General features: G+C 41.5%; 1 protein-coding gene across 1 annotated transcript in view; it reads left to right on the top strand.

Moving 5' to 3' along the window:
* Positions 1-23,105, top strand: part of LOC147027264 (ankyrin-3-like) — a 493,469-nt gene that overhangs the window by 254,840 nt on the left and 215,524 nt on the right. The window contains exons 30-32 of the mRNA XM_085883609.1: positions 3,775-3,986; positions 7,244-7,454; positions 15,804-15,900. Of these exons, the coding sequence (XP_085739735.1) occupies positions 3,775-3,986; positions 7,244-7,454; positions 15,804-15,900 (520 nt within the window). The remainder of the gene's footprint in view (positions 1-3,774; positions 3,987-7,243; positions 7,455-15,803; positions 15,901-23,105) is intronic.

Below are 23,105 nucleotides of genomic sequence, written 5' to 3'. Positions count from 1 at the left end.
ATGAAGTCTGCCAGCCATGAGTGGAGATGGCCTTTGGATACCATAGGAAGAGAGTTTGTTAAGCAGATCAGGGTGGCAAACCGTGTCAAAAGCAGGTGGATATGTTTCGGGATATGGCTCTGATTTCATGTCCAGCATTGAGGACCTCCATCCATTGTTGGGAGAGCAAAAGCAGCATATCCAGGGTAGAGTGACCTGGTCTTTAACCAAATTGATGATGGGAAATCAAGCCATTGGAGAAGAGGAAGAAATTAATGTCTGAAGCGATGATGGATTCCATAACCTTGTTTATGATTGGGAGAAGGCTGATTGGTCTGTCGTTGCATCCTTGAAATCAATGTTATTAATCTGATTGATTGAAGGACTCACAGGATAGGTCAGAGGGATCGTGCTCGCCTTTGAGCTGTGTTGGCTGGGTTTGCTTCCAAACCTGACTTTGAACTGTCATCAGGCAGATCATTTGCTGCTTGTTGGTATTAGCTTGTGGATGCTAAAGATCCCACAGTACCTTTCAAATTGAGTAGCTATGCATTGTGTGGTGTGATCCGAGTCAATTTCTAAATCTTCATCCTAATATATGGTAGACAATGCATTCGCAGCACAGCCACTCCCAAAGGAATGTGGCAAATGAGCAGACGTGTGCATGTGCATGTATGTGTGCGTGCTTGTCTTGTAATATCTATAATGGTTATCTTTGGACTTGATAATTATATTTTAGTTGTACTTTGTATAGTCCAGCCATGTCTTGTTTCATGTAAGAGAGGGAAGCTTTCCAAGAAAAAGGCATTGTTTGAGATACCTGACAAACAGTAAATAACCTAATTGGCAATTTATTATCATTTTTTTTTTCCATTCAGGTTAAAGTTAAGCGCATTGCTCAGAAATGTTGTGCCAGTTTTTGGCAATACCATTATGAAGTCTATTGCATTACTATGATAAAATGTAGATGGAAACTCCAGTCTTTCTATCTCTGGGGTTATAAAGAGAAAGAAAACCCACCAAGAGACTGCATGTAGTACAACCCAAGCTGACAGCAATTCTTAAAAAAAAAAATTTTTTATTATGTTGAAGGCTTCAGGCACAGACTGAATAGTCCTCATCGAGGCCAAGCCTTACATAAAAGAACTGCATGAATAGAAAAGTAAGGAAAGAGAATAGTCTATGGGTTTTTAAGAAAGTAAAAAATCTACTTTTTGAAAACGGGAAGGTCGTAAGTGTTTTGTAAGACATGAGAAGGTAAAGAGTTCCAGAGTTTGGCATTGGAAGGGAAGAAACAAACATCGTAAAGGCCCACCCTTGAGTTGCCAATGGCCACGCAATAATCATGTGATGTCGTGGCTTGTCGAGTATTCCTTGGTCTCACTCATGGTGAACGTACACAAGCAGCAAGTTCTTGTGAGCGGAAACCAAACTTTTGAGTTTTTTTCCACTTACACGAAGGTCGAGTTTTGAGGTCAGATTGGAAGAGATGACAAGTCGAATAACTTTGGATTCAATTCTGTCCAGTAAGTATGTGGAGCTGGAACCTCCCAAGATATGAGTGCAGGACTCAATACAAGGACGAATAAATCCTTTATATCGGTGAAGCAACTGTTCAGAAGAGAAGAATCTTCGACATCTGAACAGGACTCCTAATTTCTTCGAGGCAGACTTCGCTATTTTCATAATGTGTGGATTCCAGGATAAATTTGATATTAGAGTTATACCTAGTAGGTTAATTGGATCACATGGTATAATTATAGAGGTTTCAAAGGAGATTGGAGAGTTGAGAGGAGTTTTAGAGAGATGAGAATAAATTGAGTTTTTGAAGCATTAAACTTAACTTGATTACATTTGCCCCATTGGGAGATCTTGTCCAAATCCAAATTTAAAGAGGTGGCTGTGATTAAACGAGATGTAGATCAAGTGAGGGAAGATGGGGCAGATGGGAAGGACATGGAGGAATGTAATGTTGATTCGTCAGCATACTAGTGCATGTGGTTATTTGTGGAAGAACCAAGGTCATTGATAAAAAGAAAGAAGAGTGTTGGGGACAGAACGGAACCTTGAGGTACACCGCTGTTGATAGGGAAGAGGGGGAGATGTTGAACCATCAACAACTATGGAGATAGAGCGGTTTTAGAGAAAGCTCGATATGAAAGAGGGAAGCTTGGATATCAAACCCCGATGCCGAACTCTGTCAAAGGCTTTGAAGATATAAAGGCCAACAACAAAGGATTCCCCAAAGTCTCTCAAAGAAGAGGCCCAGACATTCATAATGTAAGAAAGGATATCACCTGTAGATCTTGCCTTGTGAAAGTTACACTACTGGTCAAAACTTTTAGAACACCCCAATTTTTCCAGTTTTTACTGAAATTTAAGCAGTTTATTGTTTCAATGTACTCTGCAATTAAAACATAGAACAACCAAACAATTGCAGATGAAAAAGAAATCATGGAATCGTTTTGTTGAACAAAATTTTATCCAAAAGTTTGACTCATCAAAGTAGCCACCTTTTGCAGATATAACAGCCAAACATACTCGTGGCATTCTTTCTACAATGGAAAACAAATATTGTTCAGAAAGTTCTTCCCAACATTGTTGCAGAAGTTTCCACAAATGTGTTGCACTTGGAGGTTGCTTTGCTTTCACCCTTCTGTCCAGTTCATCCCAAACCTGCTCTGGGGTTTTAAGTCTGGAGACTGTGCTGGCCATTCCATGATTTGAAGCCTCCCCTCTTGTTCTTTTCTTTAAAGGTAGTTCTGACAAAGCCTCAAGATATGTTTTTGGTCGTTATCTTGCTGCAGGATGAATCCCTGACCAACTCTGCGGAGACCAGAGGGTATTGCATGGTGCTGCAAAATGCTGTGGTAGCCATTTTGGTTTAGAATGCCATTCACTTTGTGCAAGTCGCCAACTCTAGATCCAGCAAAAGAGCCCCAGATCATCACGCTTCCTCCTCCATGTTTGACAGGTGGTGTCACACACTGAGGAACCATCCTTTCGCCTTCTCGGTGGCGCACCTGTAAAAGTTTGTGGCGCAAAAGTAAAAACCTGTGGCGCAAAAGTTTGGACACCTGTAGGAATTGTTTGCATCAACTTTCAAGGCTTAATTACTGTAGAACTGTAGAACAGCTGCAGTTGCTAACCCATTACTTGTTCCCTGAAAAGGGCCTTTTTAACAACTCTGAAATTTACATTATTTTTCAGTTTTACTGTAGAACATTACTGTAGAACAGTTGCAGTTGCTAACCCATTACTTGTTCCCTGAAAAGGGCCTTTTTTAACAACTCTGAAATTTACATTATTTTTCAGTTTTTGGTAACCTATACTTTTTTTTCAACCACTGGCAGTTTACCGCTTAGCTTTATACCATTTCAAGTTATTCACTGCACTTGAACTGCTTAAATTTCAGTAAAAACTGGAAAAATGGGGGTGTTCTAAAACTTTTGACTGGTAGTGTATATTGGTGGTCAGATGGAAGACTGTGAGATTCAAGATGCTTGAGAAAATGTGACTTGAGAAGACATTCAAATACTTTGGAAATAGTAGAAGTCAGAGCAATAGGACGGTAGTTAGAAGTGTTTGAACGATCACCCTTTTTAAAAAATAGGCTGTACTCAGGCATGTTTCCAGGTAAGAGGAAAAGTTTGGGTTTTTAAACAAAAACTAAACAAACGGACAAGCACCGGTACAAGTTCTGAAGCACATTCCTGCTACAATATTCCAATGCTATTCAAATGAAGTGTTCAAAATGAATTTTAACCCTCTTTTTCCATCCCCTTTTAACCATAGAACTGGACAGTCTGGAAGAGTTGGAGCGCAAGAGGATTTGTCGAATCTTCACCCGTGACTTCCCACAGTATTTTGCGGTGGTATCACGTGTGCGACAGGAAAGCAGTGCCATAGGACCAGAGGGTGGCTTACTTAGCAGCTCAGTGGTTCCACAGGTTTGCGCTGTGTTCCCTCAAGGTGCGCTCACCAAGAGAATCAAGGTCGGGTTGCAGGTGAGGTTCCTGATAATTATTCACACTTTTGGGACAACTTAGCATAACAGTTGTGCATTTTGTGAGGAAAGCACCAAATTTGGCACACTAGTAGCCTATCATATTATGAACAGATTTGGATATTGGGCCATCTCAACCGCTGATGGCTGTGGCAGCCATTTTTCAAAATGGCCGCCAGTGGTTTCTGTTATGACGCATATCTGCTTTACTGGAGAAGAATGCTGGTTGATAGTGAAAGTTTATTTCCTTATAAAGGTCCAATAATGGTCAAAGAAAGTAACAATTTGATTTGGTTGAGAAAAAAAAGTTTAAGTGGACTAGTTAGTCTTATTAAGACAGATTCTGAATGAAAACCAATGATAAACATTCATAGCACTATTGGCTTCGCACATGGTAGTAGAAGTGGTGTGCGTGCATATTGACCCCGGAATCGTGCACGGTTGAGTTGCCAGCTTACACTTGTTGACTCGATTCATTGTTATTTTGTTCTGTGCCCATAGAGTTCTCGATGCTATCCCATTCTTAACCGTAGTTCATCAAGTTGAGTTTGGTTTGCAGGGTGCAGTTTGGTCATTGAATTATCTCAGTCACGGATAACCGGGTTACGAGGTTCTGCATGTATTTCTGTTCTGCCTCCACGGCGCCGGTTCCAGTTTGCTACTGAGTGAGGAAGCTCTCTTCGTACCGGCGTGTTGGCGAGATATCTTTACCATGATAACTCGTTAGTTTTCGGGTTATCTTAGTTCGATTGACGGCAATGCCAAACCATCTTAATGTTTGTCTTTAACCCATTCAAGTTTTCCATAATGTGAAGATTGAGACATAGCCTATCCATCTGAATTATTAGCATCATAATACATAAAGTAAGAACTATCTTTTTAACATTTTAGTTCGGAAGATATTTGTTGTTAGCTTTAGAATATCTCTTTGAACAGGCGTGATGTTCCACCTCTTTTAGCATTTCTTTCATCAAGAGCATATCTATATCACTGATTAATTCCAATGGTTGTTTTGTCATTTTTAACATAGCACCTAAAGCCAATCCTGGGACTGTGTATTCGTGAGCAGGGTCTAATCCATAAGAATTTTTATTCTGACAGACTGTTCTAAAAGTCTCAAATACATCAGCCAATAAAAGAACATCAGTTTTAAGATACAAATCATGATATTCCCCAAGGTTCTTTAGATTAAACTTTTTTCAAACATTTTGTGCTTGGGTATAATCTTTATCAATTACATGGCTTTTATTTAACTTATTATAGAAACTTTCCTTTGTGGAAAATTGAGTTTCTTTAAACCTCTCAAATGTGTTCATATAATCATAAGGATCTCTCCCCTTTTGTGATGAGAGTTCAATCTCTTCTTGATTTGAGAAATGTGATTGGAGATTGGAAAGTTTTTACTATTTGATAACAAGTTAGATAATGGACTTGACATAAACTTGAATGTGTCAAGAAATCTGATCCGATGTTAATGGAGATGTCGGGATTTTTTTGCGAATGAGATATATTTCTGCTTTGTGTTAGGAATAGCCGAAATGTCTCCACCAGTTTTACTCGATTCATTTTTTTAAAAAAGATGTGTGTCACAGTGAGTGCTGTTTTGAAGACATACTGGAATGAAAGCGGGAAGTTTAAAACTGAGAATATAACTCTGATGAGCTGGACATCTATATTTACCAGTGAGATGACAATTGTCTCTAACCTTTGGACCTTCACTAATTTTCTCCTCACAAATATGATAGAGAGCCTGTGGTTGCTGAAATTTTATTTTCTCTTTTTTTTGTTGAGGACATTGGTTTATAGATTTTTCTCATTTCCATAGATAATATAATACAGTCTTTTTCCAGTCATTTTGCAAACTCTTAGGAGGCACCTTCTCCTCTGTAAAGTTCGAACTTGTTGCATTCATCACCAACAGATGATTTTATTTAATAACAGAAACTGCAAGGAGAATGTTTTTGATATTTTGTTATGGATGGATTGTCCATCTTTTCAAGTGTACTTTCAAAATCAGCGTATATCACAAATGAGTGTTTAAAACCACTTGTTGAAATATTTGTATGATATGTTTGAACCTACTGTTGGCATATTCATTACTGTTGATTTATGATTGCGACAATATTCCAAATGTTGATCAAATCGTTATTTTGTATGAAGGGAGTTGAGACATCTCTTACAAGGATATGTTTCACATTTTCTATTGTATAGTTGTGATTTAGTTAATCTTGATAAATTTTTCATGGAAGCACAATGTGATTTTTCCTTTGAAGCAAAATAGAGAAGTTCAATGTGTGTTTCATCATTTTTATAGTTGTTTGAAATTTTTAAGATCTGAACTTTGTTTCATCATCATCATCATCATCATCATCATCATCATCATCATCATCATCATCATCATAATCATCATCATTGTTTGTATCCGTTGATCCATATACATTAACAGATACATTATTCATTTTCTCAAATTTATCAATATCTGTCAATGACATTGGAAACTTTAAATCTTTAACATTTATTGACATCATCAAAACATTTTTTGTGGGCCATTTTGTTGCAAGATGACCCTCAAAAATTTTCATACTGATCGGATGTTGCGTTCTACATATGCAATTATGACGTCATGGCAGGGGCACCAATGATGTCGTCATAAAAATCACATTCATTCCCCATGAGGAGTTGTTTTTATGTGCAACTTTCAATTTTTCCTTTGGTGCAGATAGAGGTCTTCAGAGATAGAGGTCCAAAGTTTTTCCATTTTTCCAACATGGCTGCCACCCCATGTGACCTATGACGTCATAATTATCATCAAAACATTATATACGAGTAGTCACACGTATCGTGAAAATTTTGTCTCAATCCGACAAGCGGTTGTGGAGAAAAAACATGAAAGTTCTCTGTGGACAGACAGACAGACAGACAGACAGACAAACAAACGAACCCAAATGCAATACCCTCTCCTTTGGTGAGGGAAAAATTATTTTCAGTTGTTACAAAGCAATGAATCAATGGATCCTTGCTCAAATATGACCCATCATAGCTTTACTTTCTGGCATACAGCTATCGATTTGATTTTGGGTGCCTGAAGTATGACAAGGTTTGCTTCCATGCTATGAACAATGCAATGAGCAAGTATTTACCACCAATGACGACCTTTGCCATATTATTTGAAATCTAAATGATGTACAAGTTAAAGTCTATGAAATGTTTCACACTGCCAGATCATAATAAATGAAGATATGACATAACTTTTTGTAGGCACATCCAATACAGGAAGACATGGTGAGGAAGCTTCTGGGGAACAAAGCATCCTTCAGCCCCATTGTTACAGTGGAACCACGTCGTCGCAAGTTTCACAAGCCGATCACCATGACTATCCCCACACCAAAAACAATCACATCTGCAGAGAAAAATGCGCTCACCACAGACAAGGACCAACCACCACTCTGTCTTCTTTGTAGCATCACTGGTGAGTTACATGAGCGAAGCTATCCACCTGTACATGTATGATGTTTCTGTAAATATGTTAAAAGGACATATTGATAATCCTTGTATTCACAAAATTTCATGAATAATATCGGACTTCATGAAATTATTAACGTTGGTTAGCATTTATCAATCTGGCAGGATGGTGCAGAGGTTGTGTACTTCCTGTTGAGCTGTCTAGAGTGGGCTTAATTTCTGACCCAACAATAAAATGTCCAATTGGTGCGTCACGGATAGAAGTATGCATCGCAAAGTGTACGATGTATCGCAAAGTTTACCAATCCTCAGAAGGACACCAAGTTCATGAGTGTTGTGTCTGTTCGCATTAGTTGTTGGTCATTAAAGATCCTATAGTGAGCTTCAAATTTAACAGATATTTTGCAAAAACAGTATGAGTTATCACCAGCTCCCTGAACAAATTCCAAATTCCTGCACAGATCGCCCTCGGTCAAATGTCAGACCAAGTTAGCCAATTCATTGAAGACTTGAGCCAAAAACCTTCCCGTGATAACCCAACAATAACAAGAAAAAGAGCAATCAGAGATTGCAGACCCTCGCCAGGACTTCTTTTGAGTGGTGCATTTTTTTATAACTTCTAGGGTAATATGGCTGCCAACCATGTGACCTATGATATCATATGTGTGAACCCAGGCCCATAGCCAGGACTCAGTATAAAGGGGGGCATATGAACTGGATGGGGGGGGGCACAATTATTATATTTAATATTTTTGATAACCCGGTATACTATTGTATTCATGCAGCATTGACACATCTATACTGAGGTTGCCATCGCATACTAACCAAATTGATCTAAGCTAGATTTAATATGTTCCGATGTTTTTGGCCTAAAATTATTCGAATGCAGGAGAGCCGCAACAAACTGGCACATTCACAATGCAGATATTCAATGATTAGACAATTGGCACCAATTCAGGTGCACTTATACAAGGTGTTGTGAAGAATTGGCATTAGAAAATGAATATACCAGAGATACAATGACTAAACGGGGGAGGTTGGCACCAGAATCAGTGCACTTTGAAATAAGATACAGTCGGCTATGACCTGCGATTATCACGTTAAACTATCAACAGCAAATACGACCAGCCTGAAGATGCCACAAGGTCCGCATTTAAAGCAGTCAATTACACAGAGGTAAGGTTATGCACAAAGCACTAGATATGGGACATGCGAAGCACCAAATACAACATTTAACTTAAACATCAGAAGTACAAAGCAGCCGACCACGGCGGGTGCTGACCACAACCACACTGCAACCACAATCACCAGCAGTCACACACAGAATCTGAACTCCTCGTATAGTTTTTATACCGCTGCACTCACTGTCAGAAGAGCTGCAGGCGACGCGTCTTGGTGTGGAATCTTCTGAGGACCTTCTCCTTCCATTCATTCAGGCATTTACGTGTGAGGTCTCTCTCGAAGGCCAGCTGTACCAGTTGTGCCTTGTGTGCATGGCGCATGGACCGTCGATGGTCAGTGAAGACATTCCTCAATGTTGAGAATGAGTTTTCACACATGGCAGTGGACGCACCAAATGTTAGTCCAAGTCTCATAGCAGTCACTACACTTGGCATGGCTTCCAGCGTTTTGTGGTATGTTGAGAGGAGTTTTTGTGTTGTCCATCTCTCGTTTGGCTGCTTTTCTGCCTGTGAGCGAATAAACTGCTTTGCAACCACACACTCTGTTTCACTGATGGTTGACTTTGTTAATGTCATGATGTGCTGGAGCAAGTGGGGATCCAAAAACGTGCCATTTTCAGGATTCAAGGCAGCGAGTGAACGGGCGAGTTGTGTGTTGTGCTCACTGAAGCGCTGAGCGATCTCTCCAAGCACAGTGTCAATTGCACTGTAAAAAACCCTCTGCAGTTCCGTCTTGTCATTGTCGTTGTTTTGTCCTGTCGTCTCCAAAACTACAAACTGTTCCAAGTTCTTATGCATTGTGCGTCTCCGTTTTGGTGGTGCAGGTGTGGAAGTGCGAGCATCGTTGGCCTTGTTCCACAGATCAGTGAACTCATCCTCAGAGCGGAGTTTCTTTACGCACTCTGTAGCACTCGCCACCAGTTCCAACCCCGTTAGCAAGTCCATGTCCTCTGCCTGCAAGAGTCTGTTAGGGCCATCTAACAACATCAGCAGTTTTTGTACAAAGATAGCAATGAACATGAAGCCAGGCCCAGAGACTTCCTGCAAAAGCCCAATAGCCTCCATCCTCATCTCTGCACCGTAGGCGCGCTCTGCATCAATCTCCGACAGTAAGGATGTGATATCCTTAAAAGATCCTATGATCACAGACACGGTGGCTAAATGTACCGTCCACCTTTGATCAAGAAGTCGTTTTAACCGCTCACCTTTATACTGTGCAGCAACAGTGGGCTTTCTGTAGAATTTGTACAGGCAACAACAAACCTCGAGGAAATCAGTGACAGCTTTCTCTGCTGCCAGGGCGTGGACAACTACCAGATGGAGTTGGTGATTTAAGCAGTGCACAAAGGGGATTTCTCTTTCCAATATCTCTTGCAACAACTTTTGCACCCCACCGTGCTTCCCAGCCATTACCGAAGCCCCGTCGTACACCTGACTTAATATTTTTGACGTGTCAAGTCCTGTTTTTGTCAGCTCTGGAATTATTAGGTCTGTCAATGTTTTTGCATCTCCAGCGTCGGCTGTAGCTATTGTGAGTAGACACTCTTGCTTCATTTGATGCGGATACAAAGCGAATGATGATTGATATGTTCTCGCATTCAGTGGGCTCCCTCGTCCCATCCACCTTGATGGTAAACCACGATGTGCCTACTTCTTCCACGATGGCATCCGTCACAACATTACTCAATGTGCAGATCAGTTCATTCTGCATTTCCGGACTGGTATAGCTTGCGTTTCGTGGGATATGCTTTATTATTTCGGCTAGCTCGGTGTTTTTTTGAGTGTGTCGTTTAAAAGCGAGAGGAAGAGCCCACTGTCCCCGTCTGACATATCCTCAAAATTATCAAGGCTCCCTCTAAAAGGTATCTGATTTTCGGCGAGAAATCCCACAACATCTATAACAGCAGACACACAGTACCGGTTTCTATTTAGCTGGTCAGCATTGAGGAGTGTGGAAATCTCCTTACCACAATCGATGTGCCTCTCATTCTCCTTCCACCTCAAAACACAAGTTAAATGGTCCTTTGAAGTTGCGTGTTTGTGAAACCCCCTGCCTTTCTCAACAGCATGTTTCCAATTCCGGTAGCCTCGCACTGTGAAAGTAGAGTCCACTGGGCCGCGTGCAGTGTTAACTTCCTACATGGATAGCGGAATGCTGCATCTGTCTGCACACTATATTCCAGCCATTCATTAGTCTGGTACCACGAGGACACAAACGAGCGACTCTTGTTCTGCAACAGATGGCCAGGGTACCGCTGGAGAACAACTTGATTCGGTCTCTCACTTCCAAGATCATCGAGAAGCGGCTTGACAGTCACACCCCACCCCGAGGCCGCTGCCTAGCGTGGAAACTCGGCTGCCTGCGCTGGGGCTCCAGCCGCAGGGCTGATGTTGCTGGCTTGGCCAGGTTGGCCAGCTTCTGTCGTTACTTTATCGACATGATCGTCTTTTCCTCCTCCTCCTCCTCCTCCTCCTCCTCCTCCTCCTCCTCCCACAACATGTCTTTCATCATCTTTTTCATTTTCGTCGCTTGCATTTTTTCCTTTTCTGAGCCATTTTCGTATATCCATCATCCACGTCCTTTTCTCCTGCTGCAAGCTCGTGCTCTGTGATTCGTCCCTCGTGACTCGCGTCACTAATCTCGCGACTCGCGAGATTTGACGGTTGACGGTTTTTTTATTAAATGATCCATCCATCAAAAACAGGTTTTATCTGCATAATTTCAAATGTAAGCACAATTGCAAACACACGTTTTTAATTTTTATTATAAAATTACTTTTGTAAGATGGAGGGTTGACGGGTTGTGAAGGTCACGTGGTGCACGTGCACTTCATCTTTAATAACGTAAATTTATGTCTTTTCCTTATTCATATTATGACTGTATTACATTTATACCTAACTTACAACCAATCAGGTAACCGGCTCAATAGGGTCTCCATATCGAATACGCTGATTGGCTATTCCTTAAAACTAAATGATCCACGATACGACAAAAACCACCCACAACATCGACATTCGACACGAGGTCTTGCCTGCTGGCGTTGGTGTTTGCGTTATTATCTTTTATCTTGTGGTCTTGGACTGTATTGTCTTGCCAACTGCTTTTGGAGATGCGCTGGGAAGCGCACACTTATCTCTTGACTCTTATTCAAAGAAGGATATTATTAAAGAACAGTTTATCCAAGAAGGCCTTATTATTCACCACGTTGAACATCTGGAATAAGGGTTTTAGTTCACACAGGTGAACTCTTAAACAGCAAGTTCACAGTGGGCGCTCATCCTTAAACACTAAGTTGTTCACAGGGTACAACATGGCATAAATGGGTGGCGTACAAGTGGGGGGGGGGGCACCAGATGCGCCATGGGGGGGCATTGCACCCAAATGCCCCCCCCCTAGCGACGGGCCTGTGTGAACCTTTTGTTCCTCATGGACAGGCGGTCATACGTGTAAAGTTTCGCCTCAATTTGTTCAGCCCCTTCAGATAAGAAGACTTTTGAAGGTTTTTTTGTTTTTGTTTTTTAAACAATATGGTTGCCATATCACGTGAATGATGGTGTAATGAAATTTTTCTCTGTGGACCATTTTATCCCGAGATGACTCTCAAAAATTTTCATACTGATCGGATGTGGTGTTATACATACGCAATGATGACGTCATAACGAGGGTAACTATGACCATAAAAAATCTAACTAATTCCGCATGAGGAGTAATTGCTGTGTGCCAAGTTTCAAGTTTTTAATTTTGTGTGGTTTCAGAGATACAGAGGTCAAAAGTTTTTTGTTTTTTTTTTTTCCCAATTTTTCCAATATGGCTGCCACACCATATTACTTATGACATCATTATTATTAAAACATTCTTCCTGAGTAGTCGCATCAATGGTGAAAACTTCGTCTCAATCCGACAAGCGATTGCAGAGAAAAACACGAAAGTTCTGTGTGGACAAACAAACCGACCCAAATGCAATTCCCTCTCCGTTGGTGAGGGTAATAAGGCCATTTTACAGTCATAGTAGTAGTAGTAGTAGTAGTGGTGGTGGTGTAGGGTCATTCGTCAATGTTTGTGCTATCCTTCAGATGGATGTTAAACGGCACTTTCAGGTCCTTACACGACAGGGAACTTTCGGGACGGAAGGCAGGGAATGTGAAGGTGGGTTTATATATAAATAGGCGAGCATTGGGTGGCTTTGACACCAACTCTGGTTGTTTTTATGATTTCACATTCGTCATATTGTTTGTTTTCCCCAATTTTAACAGTTCAGCAACATTAACAGGTTGACGCGAAAGTTCAAAACATGGAAGTTTCAAGTCACTCACGAGGCTCTCTGCAGAAATTGAACCCTTCTTCTTCCTCTTCCTCATTCTCTTCTTCTTTCTCTTTTTCTTCTCCCTTCTCCCTTCTCCCTTCTCCCTTCTCCCTTCTCCCTTCTCCCTTCTCCCTTCTCCCTTCTCCCTTCTCCCTTCTCCCTTCTCCCTTCTCCCTTTCTTCTTTCTTCTTTCTTCTTTCTTCTTTCTTCTTTCTTCTTTCTTCTTTCTTCTTTCTTCTTTCTTCCTTCTTCTTTCTCTTTCTTCCTTCTTCTTCTTTCTTCCTTCTTCTTCTTTCTTCCTTCTTCTTCTTTCTTCCTTCTTCTTCTTTCTTCCTTCTTCTTCTTTCTTCCTTCTTCTTCTTTCTTCCTTCTTCTTCTTTCTTCCTTCTTCTTCTTTCTTCTTCTTCCTTCTTCTTCTTCTTCTTTCTTCTTCTTTCTTCTTTCTTCTTCTTATCTTTCTTCTTCTTTCTTCCTCTTCTTCTTATCTTTCTTCTTCCTCTTCCTCCTCTTATCTTTCTTCTTCCTGTTCCTCTTCTTATCTTTCTTCTTCCTCTTCCTCTTCTTATCTTTCTTCTTTCTCTTCTTCTCTTTCTTCTTCTCTTTCTTCTCTTTCTTCTTCCTTTGTATGCAGCATATGACTGTGGGTAGCATCATTTTATGAGGTTGCAATTGTGCTGCTGTTACTGTTTCCTTTATGTTAGAGCAGGAATTTTAAAATTGTGCAGGGTGCCGGTGATAGCTCGCCGACTTTTCGAGAAGGACATCCGTGAGATATTTCATGTCCACCGACGAATCCACTAATTCCGGCAGATTTGATGCCAGTTTAACATCCATCGGAGAGACGACACACATTGATGAATCGCCATTCCTGTGAAACACCGGGATGACAGTTTATATCTGGGTCGGGATTCGAACCCAGGCGAGACACCCCGGAGGCGAGTGTGCGTACCTCGAGGGCATCCTGCCAGCTCACCGAAGCATGTTAATATCGACATATATTGAACACAAAACATATTGCTCTTTGTTTCAGTCTCACTGATGAGCCATTGTTCATCCATTTGGTGATGCTCGTCATGTGAAGCACAGATTTTATCAGTTTGTTCGTCTGTCAAATGTTGGAGAATATATTCCACTCAAATGGAATTTTTATTGGACATGGAGTTCTAGGCTTATTTGCAACCATACAACATCAGGTTTGAGGCATCTGACATAGTTTTTTGTGGGAAATAGCAAATAAAATGTAATTGTTTTCCGATGTCATGAAATGTTCACTGATATCACATTGTGGCTGGATTATGTTCGAGTGTGGTGGTTACTCCACAATGTTATTTGGCCGGCAGGTAATATTCGTTCGGACATGAACGCACTGTGTGTCCTCCGGTGCGCCTCATTGTTGTTTACACTAATAAAGGTGTTGACCTGAGGTTATCTACAAATTCACATCTGAGGAGTTTTCGGATTTGAACCGAAACTGCATTAGATCAACTCTGTGTGCTCCATCGGTAACTTCTCTCTGAAAAGTGGAAGATTGTATGTTACCATTTTTGATTATTTAGTGGTTCGTATAAGTTCCAGTCACTCAGATCTTGTAAGCAGTGCCAGACAAGAGCAGAAAGACTTGAAGACTCTTGGGGAAGAGTTCAAATTCCTTTTGCACAATATTTCTGAAATTTCAGTCTCATTACATCCGCCACTGAAGGAGGATGGAGGTTGTGTTTTCACCAATATTTGTCTGTCTGTCTGTCTGTGTGTGTGTGTGTGTGAGAAGGATATTTCAGAAAGTTATGAACAGATTCGGACGACACTTGGTGGACATGTTGGGTGTGTGACACAGACAAATTGGCTTGATTTTGGTGAAGATGCGAATCCGGATATGGATACGAGAATTGAAAAACTTTGTTCACCGATTCTTCATCGTTGAGAGATAGTGCCAAACACGATGTATGGCAAGATAACTCAAACAGTTATGGATGGATTATGACAAAACTTGGTGAATGAGTTGAGTCGGAGAAAGAACAAGCCAATTCGATTTTCGTTCAGGTCCAGATGCAGATTTGGCCTGTCATTGGGATACAACGGATGAAGTGTTCAGCTTCGCGGAGGTATGCCCTCTACAGAGTGCCGTTCTTGTTCATAGCTGCATTTGATTGTGTCATCATGGGACTGCATTAGTCATCTTGGCTGGTATTGGGTAATGTAAAATCATGACATTAAGTTTCACCCATACCAATAATTACTAAAATAGCTGGTAATGGAGTAAGTAGTGTACTAGCTTGGGTTCCTGATGTGGCCCGATTCTGTTCTCATCCTGTTGGCATTTTGAAGAAATCTAATTTGTTTGTTTTTCGAGTTTTTTTTTTTTTGTAACTCTGCTGTGACGTCATATTCCAATTCAAAATGTACTCCATGTTGTTATATTTGTTATAATATCCTTGTAAATGATGTAAAAATGCTCCCTCATGTACGAGTTCTACAGTTGATGAATGTACAAGTTTCTCCTTAGCCTGAGAGCGTCGTTTAATCCTGTATATATTGTAATTGTGATAACATAGGAATGAATGATTTGCGGAAGGCTTTATGGTTCATCAAGTGCACATTAGGATTCCGTACAGGAAAGGCGAAAGCTGTGATCAGGAGTAGTAGGATCTCTTTGGACAAGTCATGCTGAACAGAAAAGACAATGTCAACCATGGTGGAGTTTTTGTGACAATTCTGTCTCCTGATTCTTCTTCTTCTTCTTCTTTTCTTCTTCTTCTTCTTCTTCTTCTTCATATTTAAGCTCCTCTGTTGTATCCTTTTATGTTACATTAAAACTTGTTTTCAAACTCCCTTTTTTCAAATAATTGTGAGTTTTATGTTTGTGTTCTTCAGGGGGTACATCGCCAGCTCATTGGGAGGACATCACCGGCACAACTCCACTGACCATAGAAAACAACACCGTGTCCTTCACCACAAATGTGTCTGCAAGGTGCGTTGTCTGTGCTTTTAAAGACGGAAGGTTTTTGTGACTTCGAAATGTCTTCTTTCTTTTTTTTTTAGAGATGAAGTTTATGGTGCAGTTTAGCGTACTTTATGGTATGAATCCTTTTCTTGTCTTCGACTATCATGCACACCTTTAAGATACTCGTGTTTAATCCCATCCTGGAGGGAAGAATGGGGAATAATGGCCTCTAAAAAGTGGTTCTGCAGACAGAACAAATGAGGAATAAAGGAATTCGGATGTTTGTAATCCGCCTGGTTTTTGGAAGTTTTTCCAGGAGGGGGTGGCGTTACTGTCTGAATGTGTGTACCTCGTTTATGGAAGTTTTACCAGGAGGTGGTTACTGTAAGAATATGCGTACCTGGTTTTTGGAAGTTTTACCGGGATGGGGTGACTGTAAGAATACATGTTCCTGGTTTTTGGAAGTTTTACCTGGATGGGGTGACTGTAAGAATACATGTTCCTGGTTTTTGGAAGTTTTACCTGGATGGGGTGACTGTAAGAATATGTGTACCTTGTTTATGGAAGTTTTACCAGGAGGGGGTGACTGAAAGAATATGTGTACCTGGTTTATGGAAGTTTTACCTGGATGGGGTGACTGTAAGAATACATGTTCCTGGTTTTTGGAAGTTTTACCAGGACGGGGTGACTGCAAGAATATGTGTACCTGGTTTGTGGAAGTTTTACCGGGATGGCGTGACTGCAACAATATGTGTACCTGGTTTTTGTAAGTTTTACCAGGATGGGGTTACCATAAGATTGTGTGTGCCTGGTTTTTGTAAGTTTTACCAGGAGGGGTGACTGTAAGAATGTGTGTACCTTGTTTTTGTAAGTTTTACCAGGATGGGGTGACTGTAAGAAAGTGTGTACCTGGTTTATGGAAGTTTTACCGGGATGGGGTGACTGTAAGAATGTGTGTACCTGGTTTATGGAAGTTTTACCAGGAGGGGGTTACTGTAACAATGTGTGTACCTGGTTTATGGAAGTTTTACCAGGAGGGGGTGACTGTAAGAATGTGTGTACCTGGTTTATGGAAGTTTTATCAGGAGGGGGTTACTGTAAGAATGTGTGTTCCTGGTTTTTGTAAGTTTAACCAGGAGGGGGTGACTGTAAGAATGTGTGTACCTGGATTTTGGAAGTTTTACCAGGAGGGGGTTACTGTGAGAGTGTGTGTTTACCTGGTTTTTGGAAGTTTTACCAGGAGGGTGTTCCTGTAAGAATGTGTGTTCCTGGTTCATGGAAGTTTTACCAGGACTTGGTGACTGTAAGAATGTGTGTGCCGGGTTTTTGGAAGTTTTACCGGGATGGGGTGACTGTAAGAATATGTGTACCTGATTTATGGAAGTTTTACCGGGATGGAGTTACTGTAAGAATGTGTGTACATGGTTTATGGAAGTTTTAAGAAGGGAGTTCCTGGAAGAATGTGTGTACCTGGTTTATGGAAGTTTTACCAGGACGGGGTGACTGGAAGAATGTGTGTGCCTGGTTTATGGAAATTTTAAGAAGGGAGTTCCTGTAAGAATATGTGTACCTGGTTTATGGAAGTTTTACCAGGACGAGGTGACTGGAAGAATGTGTGTACCTGGTTTATGGAAGTTTTACCAGGAGGGGGTTACTGTAACAATGTGTGTACCTGGTTTATGGAAGTTTTACCGGGATGGGGTGACTGTAAGAATGTGTGTACCTGGTTTATGGAAGTTTTACCAGGAGGGGGTTACTGTAACAATGTGTGTACCTGGTTTATGGAAGTTTTACCAGGAGGGGGTGACTGTAAGAATGTGTGTTCCTGGTTTTTGTAAGTTTAACCAGGAGGGGGTGACTGTAAGAATGTGTGTACCTGGTTTATGGAAGTTTTATCAGGAGGGGGTTACTGTAAGAATGTGTGTTCCTGGTTTTTGTAAGTTTAACCAGGAGGGGGTGACTGTAAGAATGTGTGTTCCTGGATTTTGGAAGTTTTACCAGGAGGGGGTTACTGTGAGAGTGTGTGTTTACCTGGTTTTTGGAAGTTTTACCAGGAGGGTGTTCCTGTAAGAATGTGTGTTCCTGGTTCATGGAAGTTTTACCAGGACGTGGTGACTGTAAGAATGTGTGTGCCGGGTTTTTGGAAGTTTTACCGGGATGGGGTGACTGTAAGAATATGTGTACCTGGTTTATGGAAGTTTTACCAGGAGGGGGTTACTGTAACAATGTGTGTACCTGGTTTATGGAAGTTTTACCAGGAGGGTGTTCCTGTAAGAATGTGTGTTCCTGGTTCATGGAAGTTTTACCAGGACGTGGTGACTGTAAGAATGTGTGTGCCGGGTTTTTGGAAGTTTTACCGGGATGGGTTGACTGTAAGAATGTGTGTACCTGGTTTATGGAAGTTTTACCAGGAGGGGGTTACTGTAACAATGTGTGTACCTGGTTTTTGTAAGTTTAACCAGGAGGGGGTGACTGTAAGAATGTGTGTACCTGGATTTTGGAAGTTTTACCAGGAGGGGGTTACTGTGAGAGTGTGTGTTTACCTGGTTTTTGGAAGTTTTACCAGGAGGGTGTTCCTGTAAGAATGTGTGTTCCTGGTTCATGGAAGTTTTACCAGGACGTGGTGACTGTAAGAATGTGTGTGCCGGGTTTTTGGAAGTTTTACCGGGATGGGGTGACTGTAAGAATATGTGTACCTGGTTTATGGAAGTTTTACCGGGATGGAGTTACTGTAAGAATGTGTGTACATGGTTTATGGAAGTTTTAAGAAGGGAGTTCCTGGAAGAATGTGTGTACCTGGTTTATGGAAGTTTTACCGGGACGGGGTGACTGGAAGAATGTGTGTGCCTGGTTTATGGAAATTTTAAGAAGGGAGTTCCTGTAAGAATATGTGTACCTGGTTTATGGAAGTTTTACCAGGACGAGGTGACTGGAAGAATGTGTGTACCTGGTTTATGGAAGTTTTACCAGGAGGGGTTACTGTAACAATGTGTGTACCTGGTTTATGGAAGTTTTACCGGGATGGGGTGACTGTAAGAATGTGTGTACCTGGTTTATGGAAGTTTTACCAGGAGGGGGTTACTGTAACAATGTGTGTACCTGGTTTATGGAAGTTTTACCAGGAGGGGGTGACTGTAAGAATGTGTGTTCCTGGTTTTTGTAAGTTTAACTAGGAGGGGTGACTGTAAGAATGTGTGTACCTGGTTTATGGAAGTTTTATCAGGAGGGGGTTACTGTAAGAATGTGTGTTCCTGGTTTTTGTAAGTTTAACCAGGAGGGGGTGACTGTAAGAATGTGTGTTCCTGGATTTTGGAAGTTTTACCAGGAGGGGGTTACTGTGAGAGTGTGTGTTTACCTGGTTTTTGGAAGTTTTACCAGGAGGGTGTTCCTGTAAGAATGTGTGTTCCTGGTTCATGGAAGTTTTACCAGGACGTGGTGACTGTAAGAATGTGTGTGCCGGGTTTTTGGAAGTTTTACCGGGATGGGGTGACTGTAAGAATATGTGTACCTGGTTTATGGAAGTTTTACCAGGAGGGGGTTACTGTAACAATGTGTGTACCTGGTTTATGGAAGTTTTACCAGGAGGGTGTTCCTGTAAGAATGTGTGTTCCTGGTTCATGGAAGTTTTACCAGGACGTGGTGACTGTAAGAATGTGTGTGCCGGGTTTTTGGAAGTTTTACCGGGATGGGTTGACTGTAAGAATGTGTGTACCTGGTTTATGGAAGTTTTACCAGGAGGGGGTTACTGTAACAATGTGTGTACCTGGTTTTTGTAAGTTTAACCAGGAGGGGGTGACTGTAAGAATGTGTGTACCTGGATTTTGGAAGTTTTACCAGGAGGGGGTTACTGTGAGAGTGTGTGTTTACCTGGTTTTTGGAAGTTTTACCAGGAGGGTGTTCCTGTAAGAATGTGTGTTCCTGGTTCATGGAAGTTTTACCAGGACGTGGTGACTGTAAGAATGTGTGTGCCGGGTTTTTGGAAGTTTTACCGGGATGGGGTGACTGTAAGAATATGTGTACCTGGTTTATGGAAGTTTTACCGGGATGGAGTTACTGTAAGAATGTGTGTACATGGTTTATGGAAGTTTTAAGAAGGGAGTTCCTGGAAGAATGTGTGTACCTGGTTTATGGAAGTTTTACCGGGACGGGGTGACTGGAAGAATGTGTGTGCCTGGTTTATGGATGTTTTAAGAAGGGAGTTCCTGTAAGAATATGTGTACCTGGTTTATGGAAGTTTTACCAGGACGAGGTGACTGGAAGAATGTGTGTACCTGGTTTATGGAAGTTTTACCAGGAGGGGGTTACTGTAACAATGTGTGTACCTGGTTTATGGAAGTTTTACCGGGATGGGGTGACTGTAAGAATGTGTGTACCTGGTTTATGGAAGTTTTACCAGGAGGGGGTTACTGTAACAATGTGTGTACCTGGTTTATGGAAGTTTTACCAGGAGGGGGTGACTGTAAGAATGTGTGTTCCTGGTTTTTGTAAGTTTAACCAGGAGGGGGTGACTGTAAGAATGTGTGTACCTGGTTTATGGAAGTTTTATCAGGAGGGGGTTACTGTAAGAATGTGTGTTCCTGGTTTTTGTAAGTTTAACCAGGAGGGGGTGACTGTAAGAATGTGTGTTCCTGGATTTTGGAAGTTTTACCAGGAGGGGGTTACTGTGAGAGTGTGTGTTTACCTGGTTTTTGGAAGTTTTACCAGGAGGGTGTTCCTGTAAGAATGTGTGTTCCTGGTTCATGGAAGTTTTACCAGGACGTGGTGACTGTAAGAATGTGTGTGCCGGGTTTTTGGAAGTTTTACCGGGATGGGGTGACTGTAAGAATATGTGTACCTGGTTTATGGAAGTTTTACCGGGATGGAGTTACTGTAAGAATGTGTGTACCTGGTTTATGGAAGTTTTAAGAAGGGAGTTCCTGGAAGAATGTGTGTACCTGGTTTATGGAAGTTTTACCGGGACGGGGTGACTGGAAGAATGTGTGTGCCTGGTTTATGGAAGTTTTAAGAAGGGAGTTCCTGTAAGAATATGTGTACCTGGTTTATGGAAGTTTTACCAGGACGAGGTGACTGGAAGAATGTGTGTGGCTGGTTTTTGGAAGTTTTACCAGGACGAGGTGACTGGAAGAATGTGTGTGCCTGGTTTTTGGAAGTTTTACCGGGACGGGGTGACTGTAAGAATATGTGTTCCTGGTTTATGGAAGTTTTACTGGGACGGGGTGACTGTAAGAATATGTGTTCCTGGTTTATGGAAGTTTTACTGGGATGGGGTGACTGTAAGAATGTGTGTGCCTGGTTTTTGGAAGTTTTACCAGGACAAGGTGACTGGAAGAATGTGTGTACCGGGTTTTTCGAAGTTTTACCGAGACGGGGTGACTGAAAGAATATGTGTTCCTGGTTTATGGAAGTTTTACTGGGATGGGGTGACTGTAAGAATATGTGTACCTGGTTTATGGAAGTTTTACCGGGATGGGGTGACTGTAAGAATGTGTGTACCGGGTTTTTGGAAGTTTTACCGAGATGGGGTGACTGTAAGAATGTGTGCCTGGTTTTTGTAAGTTTTACCAGGTGGGGCTAACTGTTAGAATGTGTGTTCCTGGTTTTTGGAAATTTTACCAGGAGGGGGTTGCTGTAAGAATGTGTGTACCTCATTTTTGTAAGTTTTACCAGGAGGGGGTTACTGTAAGAATGTGTGTACCTGGTTTTTGAAAGTTTTACCATCAGGGGGTTACTGTAAGAATGTGTGTACCTGGTTTTTGTAAGTTTTACCAGGTGGGGCTAACTGTTAGAATGTGTGTTCCTGGTTTTTGGAAATTTTACCAGGAGGGGGTTGCTGTAAGAATGTGTGTACCTCATTTTTGTAAGTTTTACCAGGAGGGGGTTACTGTAAGAATGTGTGTACCTGGTTTTTGAAAGTTTTACCATCAGGGGGTTACTGTAAGAATGTGTGTACCTGGTTTTTGTAAGTTTTCCCAGGTGGGGGTTACTGTAAGAATGTGTGTACCTGGTTTATGGAAGTTTTACCAGGAGGGGGAAACTAAGAAAGTGTGTACCTGGTTTTTATAAGTTTTACCAGGATGGGGTGACTGTTAGAATGTGTGTACCTGGTTTATGGAAGTTTTACCAGGAGGGGGAAACTAAGAAAGTGTGTGCCTGGTTTTTGTAAGTTTTACCAGGTGGGGCTAACTGTTAGAATGTGTGTACCTGGTTTTTGGAAGTTTTACCAGGACGGGGTGACTGTAAGAATGTGTGTACCTGGTTAATAGAAGTTTTACCAGGACGGGGTGACTGTAAGAATGTGTGCACTTGGTTTTTTGTAAGTTTTACCAGGTGGGGGTGACTACGAATCTGTGTATCTGGTTTATGGAATTTTTACCATCAGGGGGTTACTGACAGAATGTGTGTACCTGGTTTACGGAAGTTTTACCATGAGGGGATTACTGCAAGAAAGTGTGTACCTGGTTTTTGTAAGTTTTACCAGGATGGGGTTTCTGTTAGAATGTGTGTACCTGGTTTATGGAAGTTTTACCAGGAGGGGGAAACTAAGAAAGTGTGTGCCTGGTTTTTGTAAGTTTTACCAGGTGGGGCTAACTGTTAGAATGTGTGTACCTGGTTTTTGGAAGTTTTACCAGGACGGGGTGACTGTAAGAATGTGTGTACCTGGTTAATAGAAGTTTTACCAGGACGGGGTGACTGTAAGAATGTGTGCACTTGGTTTTTTGTAAGTTTTACCAGGTGGGGGTGACTACGAATCTGTGTATCTGGTTTATGGAATTTTTACCATCAGGGGTTACTGACAGAATGTGTGTACCTGGTTTACGGAAGTTTTACCATGAGGGGATTACTGCAAGAAAGTGTGTACCTGGTTTTTGTAAGTTTTACCAGGATGGGGTTTCTGTTAGAATGTGTGTACCTGGTTTATGGAAGTTTTACCAGGAGGGGGAAACTAAGAAAGTGTGTGCCTGGTTTTTGTAAGTTTTACCAGGTGGGGCTAACTGTTAGAATGTGTGTACCTGGTTTTTGGAAGTTTTACCAGGACGGGGTGACTGTAAGAATGTGTGTACCTGGTTAATAGAAGTTTTACCAGGACGGGGTGACTGTAAGAATGTGTGCACTTGGTTTTTTGTAAGTTTTACCAGGTGGGGGTGACTACGAATCTGTGTATCTGGTTTATGGAATTTTTACCATCAGGGGGTTACTGACAGAATGTGTGTACCTGGTTTACGGAAGTTTTA

The sequence above is a fragment of the Eptatretus burgeri genome, chromosome 5 (assembly GCF_056783735.1).
Source record: "Eptatretus burgeri isolate ZD-2024b chromosome 5, Ebu_testis_v1, whole genome shotgun sequence".
In the NCBI taxonomy this organism is placed as follows: domain Eukaryota; kingdom Metazoa; phylum Chordata; class Myxini; order Myxiniformes; family Myxinidae; genus Eptatretus; species Eptatretus burgeri.
This window is presented reverse-complemented; position numbering and strand designations above follow the sequence as displayed.